Source organism: Primulina tabacum, chromosome 9 (assembly GCF_025594145.1).
Source record: "Primulina tabacum isolate GXHZ01 chromosome 9, ASM2559414v2, whole genome shotgun sequence".
In the NCBI taxonomy this organism is placed as follows: Eukaryota; Viridiplantae; Streptophyta; class Magnoliopsida; order Lamiales; family Gesneriaceae; genus Primulina; species Primulina tabacum.
The window spans coordinates 30,801,264-30,822,278 of NC_134558.1; the positions used below are offsets into that span (position 1 = coordinate 30,801,264).

Genomic DNA, 21,015 nt, shown 5'->3' on the forward strand with positions numbered 1-21,015 from the left:
ACGATTCAAAAAAATTTCAAACCATACAATATAAAATGGTATTGATTGCATCACATAGTGGAAAAAGGCAAAAACTTGCGTGAGATGGTCTCAGGGGTCGTATTTGTGATATGAATATCTTATTTAGGTCATCCATAAAAGAGTATTATTTTTTATGCTAAGAGTATTACTTTTTATTGTGAATGTCGATAGGGTTGACCGTCTCAAATATAAATATATGTGAGATCGTCTTACGTATACCTGAAAAAGTTGCAATTACATTTTATACAATGATGTATTATTATTTTAAACCGATGTTTGCACATACAGCCTTGTTGGAACATATTGGAAATAAAATTCCTTAAATTTCGTCACACCGCCGCCGTGTTGGACGGTGGTGGTCGGAGTGTTAAAAATCGTGCACACAATTTTCACGCACACATACAACAGAAACAAACCGAAGAAAACTGAAAATTTTCCATTCCTTTTCTCCACCTTCTCCTCCGAAAGCACACACGGATACATACCTATACATACACATACATACATATACTTGCACGATTTTTGTACACAGAGAACGATTGGGATTCGTTGTTTGTATGTATCTCTTCACCGCTTTGTATGTATGTGGATAGCGGAAGAGGGAGGGAGGAGATAAGTTTCTGGCATAGGGATATTAGAAAATGATTGCTGAAAATGCGGGTTGCTGAGAATTCAAGCTCCGATCTTGATTTAGGGTTTCGAAATTTACGGGTTTTGGGAGGAAATGGAGGTGGAATCTTCCATGGGGAACGAGCCGGATCAATATTCGTCCGACCGGCCCTCCACTGCTAATGATGGGGATGCGCCTTCCGAATCTCAATCCTCAGGGCCGCAACAGCAGCAACAAAAACATGGTGATAGGAGCGATAATGATATTGGTAGTAATACTTGTGGTGGAGGGGAGGGTGTGGCGGGGCCCCGTTTTGCGCCTAAATACAGAGTAGTTAACGTCAACATCGAGAAGGAGGATGACGACCCAGGACCACGGTGTGGTCACACGCTGACGGCTGTTTCGGCTATTGGGGAGGTGGGGAGTCCTGGGTATATTGGGCCGAGATTGATTCTGTTTGGTGGGGCGACAGCTCTGGAAGGGAATTCTGCAGCACCGGGAACTCCTACCTCTGCCGGAAGTGCAGGAATTCGTATGTTTGTTGTATTTAGAGATCATGATGATTTGAGGATTTTGATTATTATTTCTAGTATTCTTGGCCTTTTCTTTACTGGAATTGTGATTTTTAAGGGTATTTTTTCTAAAGTACTGGGTACTAATCTAGCAGTTTTCGAGCAATTATAAACTTTCTGTAGAGAATGGATGGAAGTATAATTAAGCAGAAATATATGTGTAGCATCCTTAAAGTTAAAAGTTCCTTAATAAAGAGAAAGTATGGGCAAATTGTCCGGTTGATATTATTGGCACAAAGGAGATCTTTTAAGTGATCTATTCAACTATGAAATTCTTATAATTGAAGCAGAATGGTCCGATGGTGCTCAATGTTCTTTAATTTAACTGTGAAAAATGGTTTTTTTAGTCATCATGACCTTTTTTGGACATTTAAGCATGCATCTATTTGTTGATCACAGGGTTGGCTGGGGCCACGGCCGATGTGAATTGTTATGATGCGTTGACAAATAAGTGGTCTAGGTAAGCCAACTATGATCGTGTGTCAAATTGAATCTTTATTCAGTGTTTTTGTAATAAATTTTTTAATGTAATTGTCAGACTTACCCCAATAGGAGAACCACCCACGCCTAGGGCAGCTCATGTTGCCACCGCTGTGGGTACTATGGTCGTTATTCAGGTGAGTTGAAAAATGGCTTTGTCTTCAAATGTTGACAATTTACATTTCTGCGATTTGAATATTTATGTCTTTAATGTTTTCTTATCATAGGGTGGGATTGGTCCAGCAGGTTTATCTTCAGAAGATCTTCACGTTCTGGACCTCACTATACGGCCTAGGTGGCATAGGTTATTCTCTTCATAACTATAAATACATGTACATATTACAGACTTGCCGTGTGCAAAATATTTTACCCTTCCACAAACAAAACAAGTTGTATATTCGTTGTTGTTGTCTTTTATTGTCACAGAACTTAATACCTCTCATGTAGGGTTGTGGTTCAAGGCCCTGGACCAGGGCCACGCTATGGACATGTCATGGCTTTGGTTGGACAACGTTATCTCATGGCAATTGGTGGAAATGATGGTTTGTTTCATGACCAGTTGTTCTTTCTTGGTGCATTATGTTATTTTTGTTGGCCGTAATTTATGAATGCTTTTTTAGGAAAAAGAGCTTTAGCTGATGTATGGGCACTAGACACTGCTGCAAAGCCGTATGAATGGCGGAAACTGGAACCAGAGGGTGAAAGTCCTCCTCCATGCATGTAACTTCTCGAAACTCACAACTAATATCATTTTATAAAAGAAATTTGTTTGGTCCTTACCATGGAAAAGTCTTGTTCATACCGGAATGTCTCATTAGATGATCTTGCTCGATACTCGATTGAAAGAAAATAGGTGTTTCTTGTCTCTCTTTTGCCCCAATAATTTATTTCTTTGTTTTCTTGACAAGATATTTATTTAATTGTGTAACTCTAGTGGTGTAACTCTAGTGTCTCCATTTCGGAAGAAATTTTAACTCTCCTTTCTATTTTCCCACATGAAACGACACCCAAGTTTTTGGTCTCATATGTTAATGTGTTATGAATTACGTAAAAATTGAAGTTTCAAAATTAGTTAGGCCTGGTTTCTGTTTGTTGATGAAATGTATATTGTCATTCTAGTGTGATTATGTGGGTTTGAGTTGAAAGAATCTTGGATGTGACAACTTAGTCTAGGAGACAATAATTTACCCTGTAGATACTTCTCTTGAGTAAATACTAGAGAGCTCTAAGATTGGATTCTATTTGATGGGCTTGAATTAATGTTTGCTAGCATCGACTTGAATTCATTCTGAATCTTTCTTTCTGTTTATGCTTCCATGACTGGATTTTTCCATTTCAGGTTTATGAACTAGAATTTGGCTCTTAAAAGTGGTTTTGTTTCATTATCTAGCCTACACCGAACAGATTCATTAAATCTGCGCTGGAGAAAATTTGAAAATTTTATGACATCTCATGGTTTTCTGAAATTGCACTGAACATATCCTATTTGATATTTATCATGCTTGTCTGCTTGCAGGTATGCGACAACAAGTGCTCGCTCTGATGGTCTTCTTCTTCTGTCTGGTGGGAGGGATGCGAATAGTGTGGTTAGTGGGAGTCCTATGGCAAATGCATCGTGCATGATTTAAGACATCCTGAGATCCACTTGACCTTGTTTTATCAATTCTCTGTTGTCAAAGGATTTATTACTCTTTTGTAAAGAAAATAAATGAATCGTGCTCTTTTATGGAATCCCAGCACTATGCTTACCTGTTTACTGTCTTTGACGTTTGGTTACTCAAACGATAGACAAAAGCGGTTTTCTCATTCTCTTTTTAATTCTCCATACTGCCTTGGGAACCCGGTGGGAGGGAAGGGATGTATTTGGGTTCTGAATGGTTCTTTATTGCTGAAGCTATTCACGGAAATATTGTACCAAAGGGTAACATAATCTGAGACATTATGAGTTTAACGTAAACCATGAGGACCTGAGTGTGTAACTTATGGTGCTGTCCACTTCCATATTTTATCTGTCATCAAGGACTGCTGAGTTTTTAAGTTGCTTGCAGATTTATTTAAACCTTAACACATAATGCTACATCTCCGATGAACCAGATGTTTATTTTTGGTGATTCATTATGGTATTAAATGTTATTGCTAGTAATGTTGAGCATATTCAATGCTTTGATATTTTTTTCTGTTTGACTCTTCCTGCATCCCATGTTTAATTGCGGCACCAATAAGAGTTTGTTTTATCATTGCATCTAGGTTTAAATTGTTTGCAACCTAAAGAGTTTGGTCGTCTTGGGTATTGAACATTCTTGATTGCTTTAAGAGTATTTTAACTGCTTTTAATTAAAATGATCTTATGCAGCCACTAGCTAGTGCATATGGTCTAGCAAAACATAGAGATGGCAGATGGGAATGGGCAATTGCTCCCGGTGTCTCACCATCTCCCAGATACCAGCATGCAGCAGTAAGTTCTTCATGGATTCTTGATAAACTCTCGTATTCTTATTTTGTCAAATTAAATAAACCAATAATCACTGCCTTTTTTCCTCTCGTGTGAAATCTTAATGTTTATTGTCTTTATAGGTTTTTGTTAACTGCACGACTGCATGTATCTGGGGGGGCACTTGGCGGCGGACGCATGGTGGAGGACTCTTCAAGTATCGCTGGTATGTTTTGAATTTTCTAGTTTGATCTCCTTGTACATACCAGAAGTTTGAGTTGCACCAAAAGAGCACCATTTTTGTACTAAAAGAATAACTTATTTTTCGTTCTCTATATAGTTTTGGATACAGCAGCAGGAGTCTGGTGTGACACAAAGTCCATTGTTACAAGTCCAAGAACTGGAAGATACAGTGCTGATGCTGCTGGTGGTGATGCAGAAGTTGAATTGACAAGGCGCTGTAGGCATGCTGCTGCTGCTGTTGGTGACTTGATCTTCATCTACGGTGGTCTACGTGGTGGTAAGATATGATTCTGCCGCGTGATTGGAACATGTTAGTTTTTATTGAGGTCGTTCCAGTGATTAAATAAGAGGTTTTCTGAAACGTCCACTACTTTTTAACTTTAAAATCCTACTAATTTTATTTTTTTGAACATGAAATTCGAAATTCATATCTAAAATAATCAACATTTCCAAAATCCAAAAATTAATTTAACATTTAAAATTTTAAAGTGCATAAAATCCCTAACTCATCAATTAACAAAAATCTTACGTCAACCTCTAAAGTGATCAACACTTACTTCAAAATAAAGCATAAAAATCTCTAATTAAATCATTAACAAAATCTTTAAAACTTTGACTATCAAGCTAATGCGAAAAATAATGTCCCTCGAGAGTGTACTGCCGGACTCGATCAACTCAAGCGTCAGCGTCTCCCTCAATCTCATCCTCACATGCAACATTCAAACCTAGTGAATCTAATGACTTAGCACTTTCTAAACATGAGTAACAAATAATACATATACAAGTACATGCATTAAAAATCATACTTTATTCAAAATAAGCTAGCATAAATTTTGTAAGCATCATAAATCGTCAAATCATAAAGCTTTTCCATCATTTATCGTTTTGGGTGAAGTTTGATCCTTGAAAGTTACTAGCTGTATCATTTGGTCGACTGATCAGTCTTAGCTCACCGTTGCGCATGGGGACGGGCACTAGGCACCGATGTAAATGAAAATACGATCGTTGGGCTCCCTCTGGGGCCTTCTCCCTCACAATATTCCCAATAATCATATATCATATCCTTTTTGTCACATTCAATTCAGATCCTTAAAAGTATTTTTCTTTTTTTTTTAATCATAAAATATCGCGTCCTTTCCAAATTCGTAAAATAACATTTTAACAGTAAAAATTGCACAGCTTTATCATAAATAATAAAATCTCATATTTTCATCATAAACGTTTTAAAATATCATTTAGCATACATTATGATTCTTCGGGACACTGCTAGACCTTTCGTACTACCCGGAACGTAAAATGACCATTTTGCCCTTGGACTCTAAAACTCCCGATTTTTGACGTTTTCTTACTTTTATCTACTCGAGCCTATCCAAACCATCATGTAAGCTTAAAATTAATTTCTTAAATTTTTCTTAGACGTAAACCCGAGCCTTTCGATAATTCGATTTATTTCCTTAATTACTAAACCATAAAGCGTTTTAATCCCGAATTAATTCAAAACTTAGTATTTTCTTCTCAAACTTTAAACATAAGCTTTTCATACCTAAACTACCCCCGTGAGCCACGAACCAACCCCCGTGAACGATGGTTCGAGCCATCTCCTTTATTCTCAACAATTGAACCCTAGACCCTAATTCACGTTTTTATCCCAAAACCTTCGAACCATCCTCGAGCCACCTAGGACCAGACCACGTCCAGACCCTCCTAGACCACCCTGAACCATCCTGGACCAGCGCACCTAGCCCCTAGTCCAGCCTAACTTCCCTAGAACCATTCGCCTCCCTAAAACCTCGAGCCACTACCGAACCACCCTGGACCTAACCCTGACCAGACCCTCCTGGATTCTACTTGAACCCCTCCTGCCTAGCACCGAGCCAGCCCAAGTCCTAAGCCAAGCCGCGCGGTCTCCCTTCTTCTCACTACCATGCGCGCACGGCCTCTTTCAAACCTGCCATGCCCAGGCCCACCGGTCCACCCCCTAGGACCACCCTAAACCCCTCTGAACTCAGCCTAGCCACCGAGCCCTCTCCTCCCTTGCCTAACAGTCCCCTGCAAAAACCTAGCCCTAGACCCTTGCTAAGGCCGCGGCTGCTCCCTCCTTCCCGCTTCCACGAGTCCAGCCATGCTAGGACTCTTCCTAGCGTCGAGTCATGGCTAGCACAGGTCCCTGACCAAGCCCTGGCGCGGCTGTCCCCTTAACCGTCCCCTTAGAGCCAACGACACTTCCTTGAAATCCCTAAGAGACCCTAGGATTGTCTTCCCTTAGCCTTGCACGTTTCCAGCCTATGTTCCTCCATTAAACGACTTTTTTACGACCCTTAAACGTCACCTATTGGCAGCATGTCCTTAGGAATCATAAAGCGTTTCAAACAGGCGTAAAAACGTCACAACTTTGAAAAAAATCGTCAAAACAATAAGCAATTTCAACTCAAATATTTTTCATGCTAAAATAAATAAAACATTCATATTATGATTTGAATGGTGCATTAAAAGAGTTTAGAAGCGTGCCTTTGCGTTTCTAAAATGCTCGAATACGTGATCGTTGGCGTGGGTTACGAAGAGAGACGAACGGGCGACGAAAACTCCTGGATTCTCCTCTCCTAATTTTCGAAAATTTTAGATGTGTGTTGTGTGTGAAATTTTGGCTGCTATAGCTCAAGAAAAACCATAGGTTTCTATTTGATAGATTTTGAAATTTGCATGTTAATGGGCTAAGGTTTTGGGCCTTTGTGTTTAGGAGTATTTAGGCCTACTAATCTTAGGTAAATTAGGCCCAATAACACCTATTTAATTGAAAAATAAAAATTTACAAAAATTAATTTTCAAAAATAATACTTTTGGTCCTTTAAAAGTCACTTGTTTGCTCAAAACCGGCTTTCCAGATAAAATCGAGCTCGTCTCGTAAAATAATTTGGGCTCCAGCATTTTTAGAAAATTTTAATCATATATAATCATATTATTAAGCCTCAAAAATATTTATTGAAAAATATTTTATCTTGGTCGTTCCCGGTCTTCTTTCTCCAACCTATTATCGAGTATTCAGATAAAATCTTTAGCTTTCACGAAATCATGCAATTAGATCTTCAATCATATACTATGTATCGTTTAAGCATTTAAAATCAATTAAATAAAATGAATAAGCAATTTAAATCATTTGCATGCATGCGGTTTACGTGTAATGATTTTTCGACCGTTACATTTCTATTTTGTATCATCCTTGTTTTGAACGATTACACTTTCTGGAATCATTTTTTTCAAGTTTTATATGATTTGATCTGGTTGATAACTTGGAAGTAATGATGACATCATCAAGCGGAGTTTCTTTGTGTGCTTTATCATAAATGGAACATTGCTATAAGAACAGCCAAACTAAGAAATTTAAGCATGATGAATTTCATAGGAGTTTGTCATTGTAGATTTTACTTGCGCTCATTTCCTAACAACAAAACACAATAAACTTCCAAAAATATCCCACACTTCCTGAAATACTTCCTTGGATATACTTTAACTTAGAACTGCAACAGTAATTTTTAATATCCTTGGCTAGATTCCTTGAAGAGAAATGTTAGGCAAGCTGAACACAAGTGTTTGAATATGGACACGTTTTTTTAATGATAGATTAAGCCACTTGAACACATGGAAGGATACTGCGGAGTAGGACTCACTTTGGTGTTGGGTGAGACTTGGTAAAAAAATTGCAAGTAATCAGGTGTGAAGCTGTTGGATTTGATTTATGTTCCATTAAAATATTGGTTGTAAACACTTGCAGTCATGGTTAAGATAACATCCAATTTCCGTATTGCTGTGACAGTGAAACCTTTTTCCTTGAAATGGCGGTGTTTAGGAATTTCAAAATTCAAATAAAGATGAGCAACGATTAAAGCAAATGAAGAAAAGGTGCTTTCTGAGTGAAAATTTAAATCTCTGTATCTTAAAATTTAAGATCACGAGGAGTGACAAGTCATCGTAACCAAAAGATATAAGAGTGAGGATTGATCATATGTTAGAAGCTAGATATTTATATGTTAGAAGCTAGATATTTATTTTTCCGTTCAAGATAAAGGTCTTCTATGTCATTGTGGTTTTTAATTTTGGCCCGTTTTTGTTTTGTGCTGGACAAATAAGAGATGCACATTTAAAACCTTTGCAAGTGTTTATAGAGTTGAGCATGGAGTGTCTGCTGAATATAAGAAGTTCGACAGATTTGTCAGTTTACTCTCCTCCTCCTATTGTTATGCTGAGAAGTTGATTAAGATTACAATCTGCTATTTCTCAATGCCATTTTTTGGAGCATCATTCCTACCTCAAGTCTATGAATAGTCTTGTTGTGTGTTTTTGCTCTCCTAACTCGGTACCTGTTCTACATGGTCTCTCAGGGCAGTCTGTTGCATGCTATTTTAAAGCTTGTTTCTCCGTTTCTCTAAAACTTTGACATAGATCTTTAGATAAATGCTACTTGATAACAAAAATCATAATGGAATTGGATATTATAACTTTTTTTATCGACACTTTGAATGTTGTCAACCCAGGGGTGTTACTTCGTGACTTGCTTGTTGCTGAAGATCTGGCTGCTGCTGAAACAACTAGTGCAGCTTCTCACGCAGCTGCGGCAGCTGCTGTGTCCCGTATGCAGCAGGAGAATGCACAAGTTATGTACAGATTTACTGATGATGGGACAAGGGCGACATCGCCCGAGACTGCTGTTGATGGTGAAGTCTTAGTGGGGAGTCCTGTTACCCATGTCAATGGGGACATTTTTAGAGATATAAGCACCGAAAATGCAACACTTCAAGGTTCCCGGTAAATTTTTCATCGTGGTTTGTTTGTTGTAATTCAGCTCGCATTTTGTGTCGCTTGCTTCGATTTCTGATGATAAATATCTTCAATCAAAGACTGAGTAAAGGCACGGACTACTTGGTTGAGGCAGCAGCGGCAGAAGCTGAGGCTATCAGTGCGACATTAGCTGCTGCAAAAGCTCGACAAAACAATGAAGTTGAGCTGTCAGAGAGAGATCGTGGGGCAGAGGCAACTCCTAGTGGAAAACAGATATCTACCCCGTTCAAGCCTGACTCTGTGGTGTCAACTAATTCTTCACCAGCTGGAGTTAGGCTACATCATCGTGCTGTCAGTATCAGTATAATATATATTTCATGACCTTAACATCTTAAGTATAATGATCGAGTGTTTTGACATATTATTTTTCATTAATGCATTTGCAGGTTGTCATAGCTGCGGAGACCGGTGGTGCTTTGGGTGGTATGGTCAGACAACTTTCAATCGATCAGTTTGAAAATGAAGGCAGGCGAGTCAGTTATGGAACTCCTGATAATGCAACCGCGGCTAGGAAACTATTTGATCGCCAGATGTCTATTAGCAGTGTGCCAAAGAAGGTATCCTTTTGCACACATTGGAGTTGTATTTGTTCAGGTTTTAGGTTATCAGGATGACCATTGTTGATGAGTTCTAAAATCATACTGTTTCTTGTTCTTTCTTTCCTTTTTTGCCTTGTGTCCTCATGTGACACATGCTGCTGATCAATATGGGTGCTTTTTAAAAACATGTGATGCTTAGGAATCTGATCAAAGAGTTATACTTTTCATGTTCTTTGTTATTCTGATTTGGCTTTCAGTAGTACATGTACTATATCACCCAAAGTTGTCCTACTGGCCATCCCAATTTTATTTTAGATTTTTGTCTATCCTACACATGTTTTTCGAATAGCAGCCTTATGGACTTTGTTTGCCTGTCTCCCAGGTGATAGCTCATCTGCTGAAACCTCGTGGTTGGAAGCCTCCTGTCTGCAGACAATTTTTCTTGGACTGCAATGAGATTGCAGATCTATGTGATAGTGCTGAGAAAATATTTGCGGGTGAACCTACTGTCCTACAGCTGAAGGCTCCTATTAAGATATTTGGTGATTTACATGGGCAATTTGGGGATCTTATGCGGCTTTTTGATGAATATGGATCCCCTTCGACTGCTGGTGATATAGCGTAAGTTGTAGAACTTGCAACTTTTTCATTGCATACTAAATTCTTGACCAGTTGTTATTTTGTTAGATGCAAGCTTTGCTTCTTTTGTGTGGCAAACACTTTTGACATACTGGCCAAATGACTTTATGAAGTTTATGTTCATTTCCATCGGAGCAATAAGCACTCTCTTAACCTTGATGTTATCCAAGCATTGAATTCGTTTTTTCGTCTAACTGCAGAAACACCTTTGTGGTAGGTGTTGCATTAATTGGCTTATTATAAGAGGAAGTGACTCAACTACTTAAATTGATGTCAGTCATTGTTTACCCACGAAGTTTTAACTCATCCCTTTTATTTGGTTTTGTGGAGAGAGGATTTTAAGATATGAAATTGATATTATTTATCTTTGTGGTTTTTTTTAATTAGATGGACCTATGTTGTTTATGTTTTTAACCTTTTCTTTTCTGAATAAACTATTTTAATTGTCTGATATTGAAATTTTTTTTGTGGTCCTTGCTTATTGTTAATTTCATTTTTCCTTCATTATTTGTTTCTATTCGTGTTTCAAAATTTGCTGCTTTTTTTCATTTTTTACGTTGATTAGTATGTGAAACTTCCACCACATGATTCTATTGTTCAAGTAACTTTAAGAAAATTGTTACCCTGGTCATCACTGGTTATGATATTGTCTTGCGCTAACCAACCCCAACCATTACTAAAACCTCGTAGCGAGAAAAAGGACCCCTTTTACCAATCGACATAATGCAATTAATTTAATGTCAAAAGCTTTTTTTACTAGAAACTGATTTGCATTAAGTTCTGTCAGATATATTGACTATCTCTTCTTGGGAGATTATGTTGATCGTGGACAACACAGCTTGGAGACAATTGCTCTTCTCCTAGCTATGAAGGTATTTTTCCCTTCTATTTGCTAGTGCCATTGCCCCTCTTCCCCACATATTGGCTGATGACTAGTGCATATGTGACATACATGATTTGTAGGTTGAACATCCACATCAAATACATTTGATTCGTGGTAATCATGAAGCTGCGGATATCAATGCCCTTTTTGGCTTTCGAATTGAGTGCATTGAGCGTATGGTAATACTTTAAAAAAAAATGTATTGGGTTGGTGGTTTTTGTTATACAGAATAAAGTCATGGACCTCAGGATGGTTTTCTGTACAGGGTGAGAGAGATGGAATATGGACATGGCATCGAATAAACAGATTGTTCAACTGGCTCCCTCTGTCTGCATTGATCGAGAAGAAAATTATTTGTATGCATGGTGGTATTGGTAGATCTATAAACCATTTAGAACAGATTGATAATATTCAGCGTCCCATTGCAATGGAAGCGGGATCAATTGTTCTTATGGACTTGTTGTGGTTAGTTCATACTTGTTGTCTTCGTGTTTTTACTTCTTCTTCTAATCCCCATAACTTATATTTTTTATCTGTATGAATATTTCCTTGTAGGTCTGATCCCACCGAAAATGATAGTGTAGAAGGATTACGGCCAAATGCTAGAGGTCCTGGATTGGTTACCTTTGGGGTGCGTTTTTCTCGCAAAGTTTCTTGCAAACCACCACCCTTTCTAATGTGCTTATTGACTCGGATGCTTTTAAATATTTTTCTTCCTTAAATGCATTTTTGACTAATTGCTTTTCATTTTTATTTTGGGCTGGTCTTGTGTGGTCAAGGCTATGGTCACTGTTTTAGCCTTACATTGTCCTAGACCCTGGGTTCAGTTATTTGTTAGATCACAGTTATGTTTTAGCAGCTGCACTTGCAATTCAAAAGAACCACAGTTAGCAAATCTAGGATAGGAAGCAATTCAATTAAAATTGCAGATCAAGGATAGGAACCCTGGGTTGGTCTCTGGAATTTTAGGATGTATTCAATGTGGTGCTTAGTTGATAACATCTTATAAGCTTCGGAATTCTTATGAAATGTAAATCTTTTAAAATAAGCTCAGTCAAACAATCTGAGAGTGTCTCGAGATATTCAGACTCCTTAACCACAGAAAAACTAGGATTTTGTTTTTCATTAAAACCTAAGTTGAGCTTGTCTCTGAGCCACTAGATCAAGTGAGATTTCCTGTGTTGATGGAGGCAAGATGGGTTGTTATTTTTTCATCGTGAAGAACATCCTCAAGAGCTGTGGACTGTATGTACTTGTGTTTTGTGAAACGACAGTTGAAAAAGAATCCAGTATTCATGTTTCTATTAAGATTCTTTTCTAAAACCGGGTTGGTTGTCCTTAAGTGCTTCCTTTTTTGCATCACACGTCTGTAAGTTCTGTTCAACCATCTGAGGCAGTTTTTAGGTGTATAAATCAACATCTCTTGGATTCTTGTAAACTAAGTCCAAGTTTTTTCCCTGGCCATATGAGTTTGAGAGCACTCACTCTCTAAATAAAGTCATAAACCATTTGTCTCACCTATATGTGCCTGCCATTGGGATATGAGAGCTTATTGAGAACATAAATAATGGTATTGTATGAATCAAGAACATAAGCTTTTGTCTAGCTCATAATTGTTGAAGGTTCTGAAGTCTACTTTTCTATCATTCGTGAAAAGTAATTGCTGAAAAAATCAGTTTGTGTTATGTAAAACAATTATTTATGACAAGTTTTAAATGCTGGTTGTGTATTGCTAAGGTAAGGCCCATTTTTTTTTGTAATAATATTTTTGGTGAGAATTTTCTAGAGTTAATCAATGTTTTATCGTCATTGCAGCCTGATCGTGTTAAGGAATTCTGTAACAACAATGATCTTCAATTGATTGTCCGGGCACATGAATGTGTGATGGATGGATTTGAAAGATTTGCTCAGGGGCATTTAATTACACTGTTTTCTGCCACAAACTATTGTGGTATGGTTGGCCAGGATGTCCTCCATGTCACGATATTTATTTATTTGAATATAGCTGTTCAATCTTCTTATTTTTCATTTCTGCAGGTACTGCAAACAATGCCGGTGCCATCTTGGTTGTGGGTAGAGATTTAGTAGTTGTGCCTAAACTAATTCATCCATTGCCACCTGCAGTTTCATCTCCAGAAACCTCTCCTGAACACCATACAGATGACACATGGATGCAGGTACCTACTAATATTTCATACTTTTCGTTAATGTGATTCTTAGTATTCATCTTTTGTCTTCTGCTCAAGATCAGTTATTTTCCCTCCCTCTGCTTGTTTTGGTTATATATTTGTAGGAGCTCAACGCTAATAGACCACCTACGCCAACTAGAGGTCGTCCCCAAGTTGCTAATGACCGAGGTTCTCTTGCTTGGATTTAGATATGCTATTCTTCCCAATCTTCCTCCTGTACCTTTCCTTGGCTCGGGCTAGTGCCTTTTAACTTCTAGTGATTTGTTCATGGTCCATTCCATAGAGTGAATTGGTTGAATTTATCTGTCTCACTGTGAAGTAACATCGGCACAATGATGAGACATGTTTTGACCAGAAATGTGTACAGCAAACTTGTTGCTCCGAAAAAGGAAAAAATTAAGAATCGAAAAGACGCGTCTGTACATGAGACTTTAAGGAACAGAGGTAACAGGTAGAAGTCACACAATGCTTCGGTGTCTACTCGAACAGGCATGTTAGTTATTTTCTTCTTCTTTTTTTTCCCAATTATTATTATTTTCAAGTGTTATGTATGAACTGTTTTTGGTTTTTTCATTTGGGTTTTTGTTGTATTTGTCTAATCTAAGAGAATGTAAGTTTCTTTTACGTTATTGGTTGGTGGGATATATCATGTTGAAATTTTCCACATTCATTTGTACACCCAAGTGCAGTAGTCATTTGTTGATTAAATCTGTTTCTGTTTAGCTTCATTTGAGCAATAATTTAATTTGGCAAATATCATATATAGCCAATATCTCTCGACCAGTTTCCTTGGAAGTGCCAATTCCTTGCGTAACTTGACATCATTTTAATTTTGGTAACAATTTATTTCACATCTCCATCTTTATTGAAACTATAGAATGTGTTTATATTATATTTTGAAAGGGGTTGATTTTGGTGACAACCTGGTGGTATTTACACCGATATTTTAAAAATGTCTTCAAATCGCTCAGAGATTGAGTTAATAAAAATGACTACGAGTATATTTTATAAGAGATTAGTGCAAGGTATGCCGTTTCTGAAATATCGAACAGATTAATGCAATCATATTTTAACATTCCACATTTTATCAATATGTGATTGTATATGATATAAAAATATAGTGTTCTCGAATCAGTGATGTCATATCTTAAAATATGATAAAACAGTGATTATTATTATTGTTATTGTAAATGCATAAAAGAGTCATTGTTGGTAATACAATGAAATGACAAGTTGAAAATTATTTAATAAGAATAAAAAAAAATATTATTTACAATCTATTTTGTGTGATCTGCATTTCACATAAATTTTAAAATTTATTAACAAATAAATAGAGGACAACTAACAAAAAATCGAGTATAAATAACAACTCTATTATAAAAATGAACATCATTTGGAAAAAAGACATGGAACACATGGCAAACACATTCTTCAATAACAGTGGTATGAATGGGACATTGAAAACAAAATCTAATTCAACCCTGAATTCATTAATTAAGATGTTTAACATAAATTAAGGATAAATACTTTGCTAATTGTTCAAAGAAATGCAAAAGAGATGTCATCCTCCAAATAAATATAGACATAGCAGAAGCCAATTGTTATCGGATGAGGATATGTCATGAACTACACTAAATACTATGTCTCAAAGTGAGTTGCACAATACAACCCTACAGAGAACATCAAGTTATACAAATGTTGTGTGTCTTCGTAGGCTTCTCAATTAATTATACATTTGGTTTAAATGTTTGAAAAGTACCTGGAGGTACTGGCTTAATAATCTTCGATTCACTGGCTTTTCGACGTAGGATTTGTTTGGATCCTCCGTCTTGAGCTTTGGAGGTACAGGAGGTACTGGCTTAATCACCCTCGATTCACTGGTCTTTGGACGTAGGATTTGTTTGGGTCCTCCGTCTTGAGCTTTGGAGGTCGAAGCTCTCCTTTCTTAACCTATACAAGAACAGAAACTAAATTTTTCTGTAGTCGTGTTCTATTATATTTCTTGTCGGTATAACATAATAGAAGTATATATTTCACCTTCTTCCCACCCTTCATAAAGTCCCTCCAGCTAGAAACCTTACAATAAAATGAAATGGAGTCAGAAACCAAATAAATACTCTGGCGTCAGGTAGATCAAAGGATTGTACGAGGCCAACAAGATGCAGGAGGTTACCTACATTCACTCATCTAACTTCTCATGGCATGATAATCAAGTATTACGTTAACAAAATTTCTATTAATTTGCAAGACTTTGATAGATATTTAACGATTGCTCTAATAATCTCCAATATAATCCTATTCGTTCAAATTTTCTGCTCCATAAAAGGAGGAATTAGGATGTCAAGGTCAGGGGCCGAAATCTCAAATAACATTTAATTGTAATCGAACAATGTCTTCTTTTCAAAAGACATATCATACACAAACTGTAAAGCCTAACTTGTAAATTTTTAAAGATCTGGGCCAGAATTAAAATAACGGCTCCACATCACCACCAACTGTCGATACATTTCATTCCTTGCAATTACTTTTGAATCCCTTCCATCTTTTTTCTTACCAACAACCCATATATATTTAAGAAAACACTAGTTTCCACACACTTGCATGTTTCAACATGCCACTATCACACAAAGTTGCTACTTCAAATATGATATAAAGCCAAATAAGGAACCCCACAAAACAAAATCACATCACTATGTATGTATTCAGATTATCAGTAATCAAACATAGGCCAAAAACAATTGAACCATATTATATAGTATACACCAACAAGTTAATGACAAGCATTGTTATGCGAGATGATAAATGTATGAAATACTAACTCGCTGCTCTCTTGTTCCTTCCCACTGCTCCTCATGTTCACGCTTCCGTTTCCACATCTCCTTTGTTTCTTCTTCATCTTTCTTTAATCTACCTTCCTCCTCTGATATCTGCAAGTTTCAATGACAGTATGATGGTGAAGTAAGAAAAGCAACTATCATAATAAGAACATGAGCATTGATGCAGCATACCCTCATCTGCATCTTCCTTCTCCTCCATTCCTGATCTGTTAAAACTTCTCGAACCTTCAATTTTAGCAGCTGCTGAAATTCCTCTGATCGTTCATACTCGTGCTCATATTTTCCCTGTACCATCATTTAAAAATGGAAAGAACAATCATCTGCTTGTCATTGACAAAATTACTGGTAGAAAGGTCTATACTTCAACCGCAGAGGGTATAAGGCACATTTTGATTCTTCTACACATAGAAACACAGTCGGATTATGCAAGTATCACACGCTGGAAACCGGATTTGTGGGCTATCTTAGTGTGTGAACTGTAAACTAGGATGCCTAGAAAAATCCTTGACTAAGGGGATCAAATTTGATAATATGAAAATCCCTTGTTTAAGGGGATCTAATTTGATATTTAGGAGTATTGCTTGATTTAGGGAATCTGATTTTTGATTTATTTCTGTATTTTGTAGCTAGAATTTTCTATGGATTCAGTTCTGTTATACAGCAAATCTATCAAGGAAGATTTTATTTTCTGTGATTATTTTGCTTTCTCTTCCAACAACTTCTAGAAATGAGTAAAAGTATCTGGACCTCACTCATTTCTGTGGTTATTTTGCTTTCTCTTCCAACAACTTCTAGAAATGAGTAAAAGTATCTGGACCTAACTCACCTCTTTCATCCAACATAATGTACCACAACCACTGGCCAAAAACTAACATAGCCTCGACGAAAGGAACTTGAGAATGCACCAAGGCATCACTGTACCTTTGTCTCATTTTGTATCTCACCAAAAGATTTCACAAACCCATAGGAATTCTCTCAACTCTAAAGTCTAAAGAAATTCCTATTCCCACTAGGTTTGGGTGGAGTTGCCAGGAGCAAGGTGTGCTAATTGAAAACGGCTTTGTACAACTTAAACAAATCCCAAGTGCATGATTTGAAAGGTTTACCAAAGAAATGTTGGCTATTGGTTATAAGACAAGTGAAGGAGGTCACACTTTCTTCATCAAGAACTTGACTTCAAGGGGAATCACAGACTTAATAATCTATGTGGATGACATTATGGTGATTAGAAAAAAAGTATCAAATAATGCCTGTCAAGGAGTTCAAAGTGAAGGATTAGGGAAGATTAAAGTACTTTCTAGGAATTGAATTTGCTTATTGAAACAAGGAACCTTTTCTCAGCAAAAATTCATTAACTGATCTTCTTAAAGAAACCGGCATGACAACAAGCAGCACCAGACAGAGAATATACTCAAGACCAGTAGCAAAGCTCATCTACCTTGCAGACACACGGCTTGACATAGCATACTCTTCTCATGTCATTAGTTAATTTATGTATGATCCTAAGGAGATTCACCTATGACCATCTACAGAGTACTCCATTACTTGAAATCTCACCCAGTAAAGGGGATAATGTTTAATAGGAACTATGAGCTCATTATTGAAGCCTCCACAGATGACGATTATGCAGGAACTCCTTTAGACCAAATATAAACCTCAAGTTGTTGTGCCTTTCTTGGAGGAAACCTGATCTTATGTAGCAGTAAGAAACAAAATGTGGTAGCCCTGGTCATGTGCAGAAGCATACTTTATGGCAATGGCATAAGGAGTGTGAATTTTTATAGGTGAAGTTCATCCTAGAAGACCTGAAATTCTGAAGGTTACATGGAGTGGACCCATGAGAGTTTACTGTGACAATAACTAAGCCATCAGAATTGCACATAACCCATTGCAACATCACCGAACACAACATAGAGAAGCTAAATAGTGGCCTGAGTTGTAATCCATATGTTTCAGCTTGAGGCCAATTAGCAGATGCTCTCATGAAGGATTTCAATAGCACTAACTTTCAGGAGACTATTCACAAGCTGGGAATTGAAAATGTAACTTCACCAACTTGAGGGGGAATGCGGAAAGATATAATCTGATTTCTTGATTTGTCGGCTGATTTTGTTTAAAATAGTAAATTATGATATTTAGGAAAATCCCTTGATTAAGGATATCTGAATTTGATACTTAGGAAAATCTCTTAACTGAGGAGATATGATTTTTGATTTGTTTCTATCTTTGTAGCTAGGATATTCCCATAAATTCAGTTCCCATGTACAAAAAATGCATCAAAGAAGAATTTTATTTCTGTTATTATTTTGCTCTCTCACATTTAAGAATAATAAGATTACTCTTCTCCACACACCCATAAAAAGAATAAATATTGGTTTTAATATAAAACTTAAAAGGTTATATGATTCGTGGTGACAAGCTGAAAAGGATTTACCAAAAAAAAGATGAACGGTAGCATACTGTTTCTACACATGTTTATCAACTAACCTAAGCTGATCGACAACCCCTATAGTCAAAAAAGCAATATTGGAGCAAATCAACCTTACCTCATCCACTAATGACTTTAGCTTGGAAGCAGTGTTCTTTTTCAGCTGCTTTTTTCTCTTTGCTCTAAGTTCTTCTGCATTACATATTCAGAAGAGAGCGGCTTTAAAGATTTATCAGTGCAAGATAGTATTTATTACCACAAAGATAAACAGCATCAAAGATGCTCTATTGGTGCGGTTAACTAATCCAGAGTTGAGTTGAAGGAACATTTGAGTGGGGATATCAGACTTCAAAGAGGAAATTGAAAATGTAAATCGGTAATGAAAGAACAAAGTTGAAAACAGACACTCGAGAAACAATTGCATGTTTGATTAATACGTAAAGAAAATAATACACTCATAGTTTCTTCAAACAGAGTATGAAGGGAAGTATGATCGAACAGGAGATCACTTGATTACTACAAGAAAGAACTGCTGAGACCATATTGTTGATTATCAACACAATATTAAACAATTAAGATCATGGATGGACTGCTAAGGTTTGCTGCGCTTGCCTGGTTCTCTGTTTATTATTTTACCCAATAGGCTTTTACAGGGGATGGGCGTCACTGGTAATAGAGCTCCTTGTTGAAAGTAACTGAATAATTCACATTTTAAACAATAATACGAGTGGAAACTCACTCATAAAGCTGAATATCAAAATACAAGCAGTTATAATCTTAAATCTACTAATTTCATTCATAACAACTTCAGTACCACCTCCTCCACAAACAAGTCAGCTTAACCACAAACCTTTTGCAGCATTAACTTGGTTCAAAAGATACTCCCTTTCCTCAGAGTCATGGAGTATTTGCTGAGCTTTAGCTAAAGCTGTAAGGTCGATAAAACAACATCAACAAATTAACAAAACAAATTGAAGTCTCTAGTAAACACAATTAAGTCATGACGACAAACTCATCTCAAAGTGTGTAGAAGTGTACAAGGCTGCATTGACAAATAGCATAGATAGTTTAGGCTATTTACCTCCAAATGCCTCCTTTGCTTTTGGATGTTTGCATTTATCAGGATGAACTAGCAAAGATAACTGTAAGATGATAAAGTAATGTCAAACACTTGTATAAAACTAAAAATATCAGATAATCAGCATTGAACAGATGAGATGACTTAATAGCTTGATATTGTGAAAGAAATCACCTTACGATATTGCCTTTTCACATCATCTAAAGATGAATCAAATGGGATGTTAAGATATTCAAATGCATTTAACTTGAAGCACGAAAGGATCCTACAGAAATCAAGAAATTAGAGAACACGTCATCAGCAGAAATGGAAAAATACTTTCGTGTGCAAAATAGCTAGCTTGAGTCAGGAGTGGTCGAGAGGAGGTAACAAAAAATAGGAATAAAAAAAAAAGGAAGAAGAAGAAGAGATAAAAAGGAGTTTTTAATAAAGAAGAAAACAGCTCCTTAACAGGTATTTTATATCCAAAGCAAGCTCTCAGTCTAGTCTGCTATTTATATTTTATAGTTCTCCATTTATACTTTTAAACTATATTATCGCACACCGATGGGTACACAGATGGTCAATAAATAATATACATGATCAAGAAAACTTCAAACCTAAAACACGAGTAGATGGATACGTAAGAAGCCTGAATTCTAAGATATTTTAGCATCAAAAGGTAGGAATTTTGAAAAATCAAAGCGAATAACCTTTAGACGTCAACCTAAATCTAGCTTATGCTTCATACTGACATATTTTCCAATATTAATTTAGTGACGCGCAATATGAAACAGGAATCAGGAACACCTAATTATATACAATCAAACCTTAACAACTACAGATGAGCTAACATTCAACTATCCACGGAAATTCTCATCAAATTTATCATCCTCTCGAATTTCACTCCAATACAAATCCACATGCCCGTTCTACAATACAATATATCAAATATCATCGTATTCAAATACAATAGACAATTCTTAAGAATTTTTTCTCCATTGGTTTCAGAAATTTTCGACCAAAAGCCAACAAAAGATAGAAACTAAGTAGAATTAATCATTTCGCAGCCAAATACTTTCATAATAATAATAGGGACCTGTTAACTTCATTGTCTCGCTCAACCTCGCTGACTTCCGAGAAGAATTGCTTAAGCAGACGATCTTCGTCAGCTGCCGGAGCAGTGGCGGCGTCACCCATCGCGAAGAATTAGTTCTCCATTCTGACAGCGAGATGGGATTATTATTAGCCGA

General features: G+C 36.8%; 2 protein-coding genes across 2 annotated transcripts; one reads left to right on the forward strand and one right to left on the reverse strand.

Moving 5' to 3' along the window:
- Positions 1-288: 288 nt before the first annotated feature.
- LOC142555175 (serine/threonine-protein phosphatase BSL3-like) lies at positions 289-14,104 on the forward strand. Its single transcript, XM_075665899.1, has 21 exons — positions 289-1,163; positions 1,603-1,663; positions 1,742-1,820; positions 1,911-1,987; positions 2,131-2,225; positions 2,304-2,403; positions 3,200-3,269; positions 4,037-4,149; positions 4,270-4,340; positions 4,455-4,634; positions 8,887-9,157; positions 9,250-9,481; positions 9,577-9,747; positions 10,112-10,350; positions 11,156-11,240; positions 11,332-11,430; positions 11,517-11,716; positions 11,807-11,882; positions 13,067-13,202; positions 13,289-13,428; positions 13,545-14,104. The coding sequence occupies exons 1-21, from the start codon at positions 746-748 to the stop codon at positions 13,626-13,628; spliced, it is 2,997 nt and encodes a 998-aa protein (XP_075522014.1). The 5' UTR covers positions 289-745; the 3' UTR covers positions 13,629-14,104.
- Positions 14,105-14,999: 895 nt separating this feature from the next.
- Positions 15,000-21,015, reverse strand: LOC142555176 (J domain-containing protein spf31-like). The gene is made up of 9 exons (XM_075665900.1): positions 20,862-21,015; positions 19,958-20,048; positions 19,787-19,847; positions 19,556-19,633; positions 18,824-18,897; positions 16,449-16,562; positions 16,260-16,367; positions 15,478-15,516; positions 15,000-15,390 (listed from the first exon to the last, which is right to left on the reverse strand). Exons 1-9 carry the CDS (start codon positions 20,960-20,962, stop codon positions 15,304-15,306), a joined length of 753 nt encoding a protein of 250 aa, XP_075522015.1. The 5' UTR covers positions 20,963-21,015; the 3' UTR covers positions 15,000-15,303.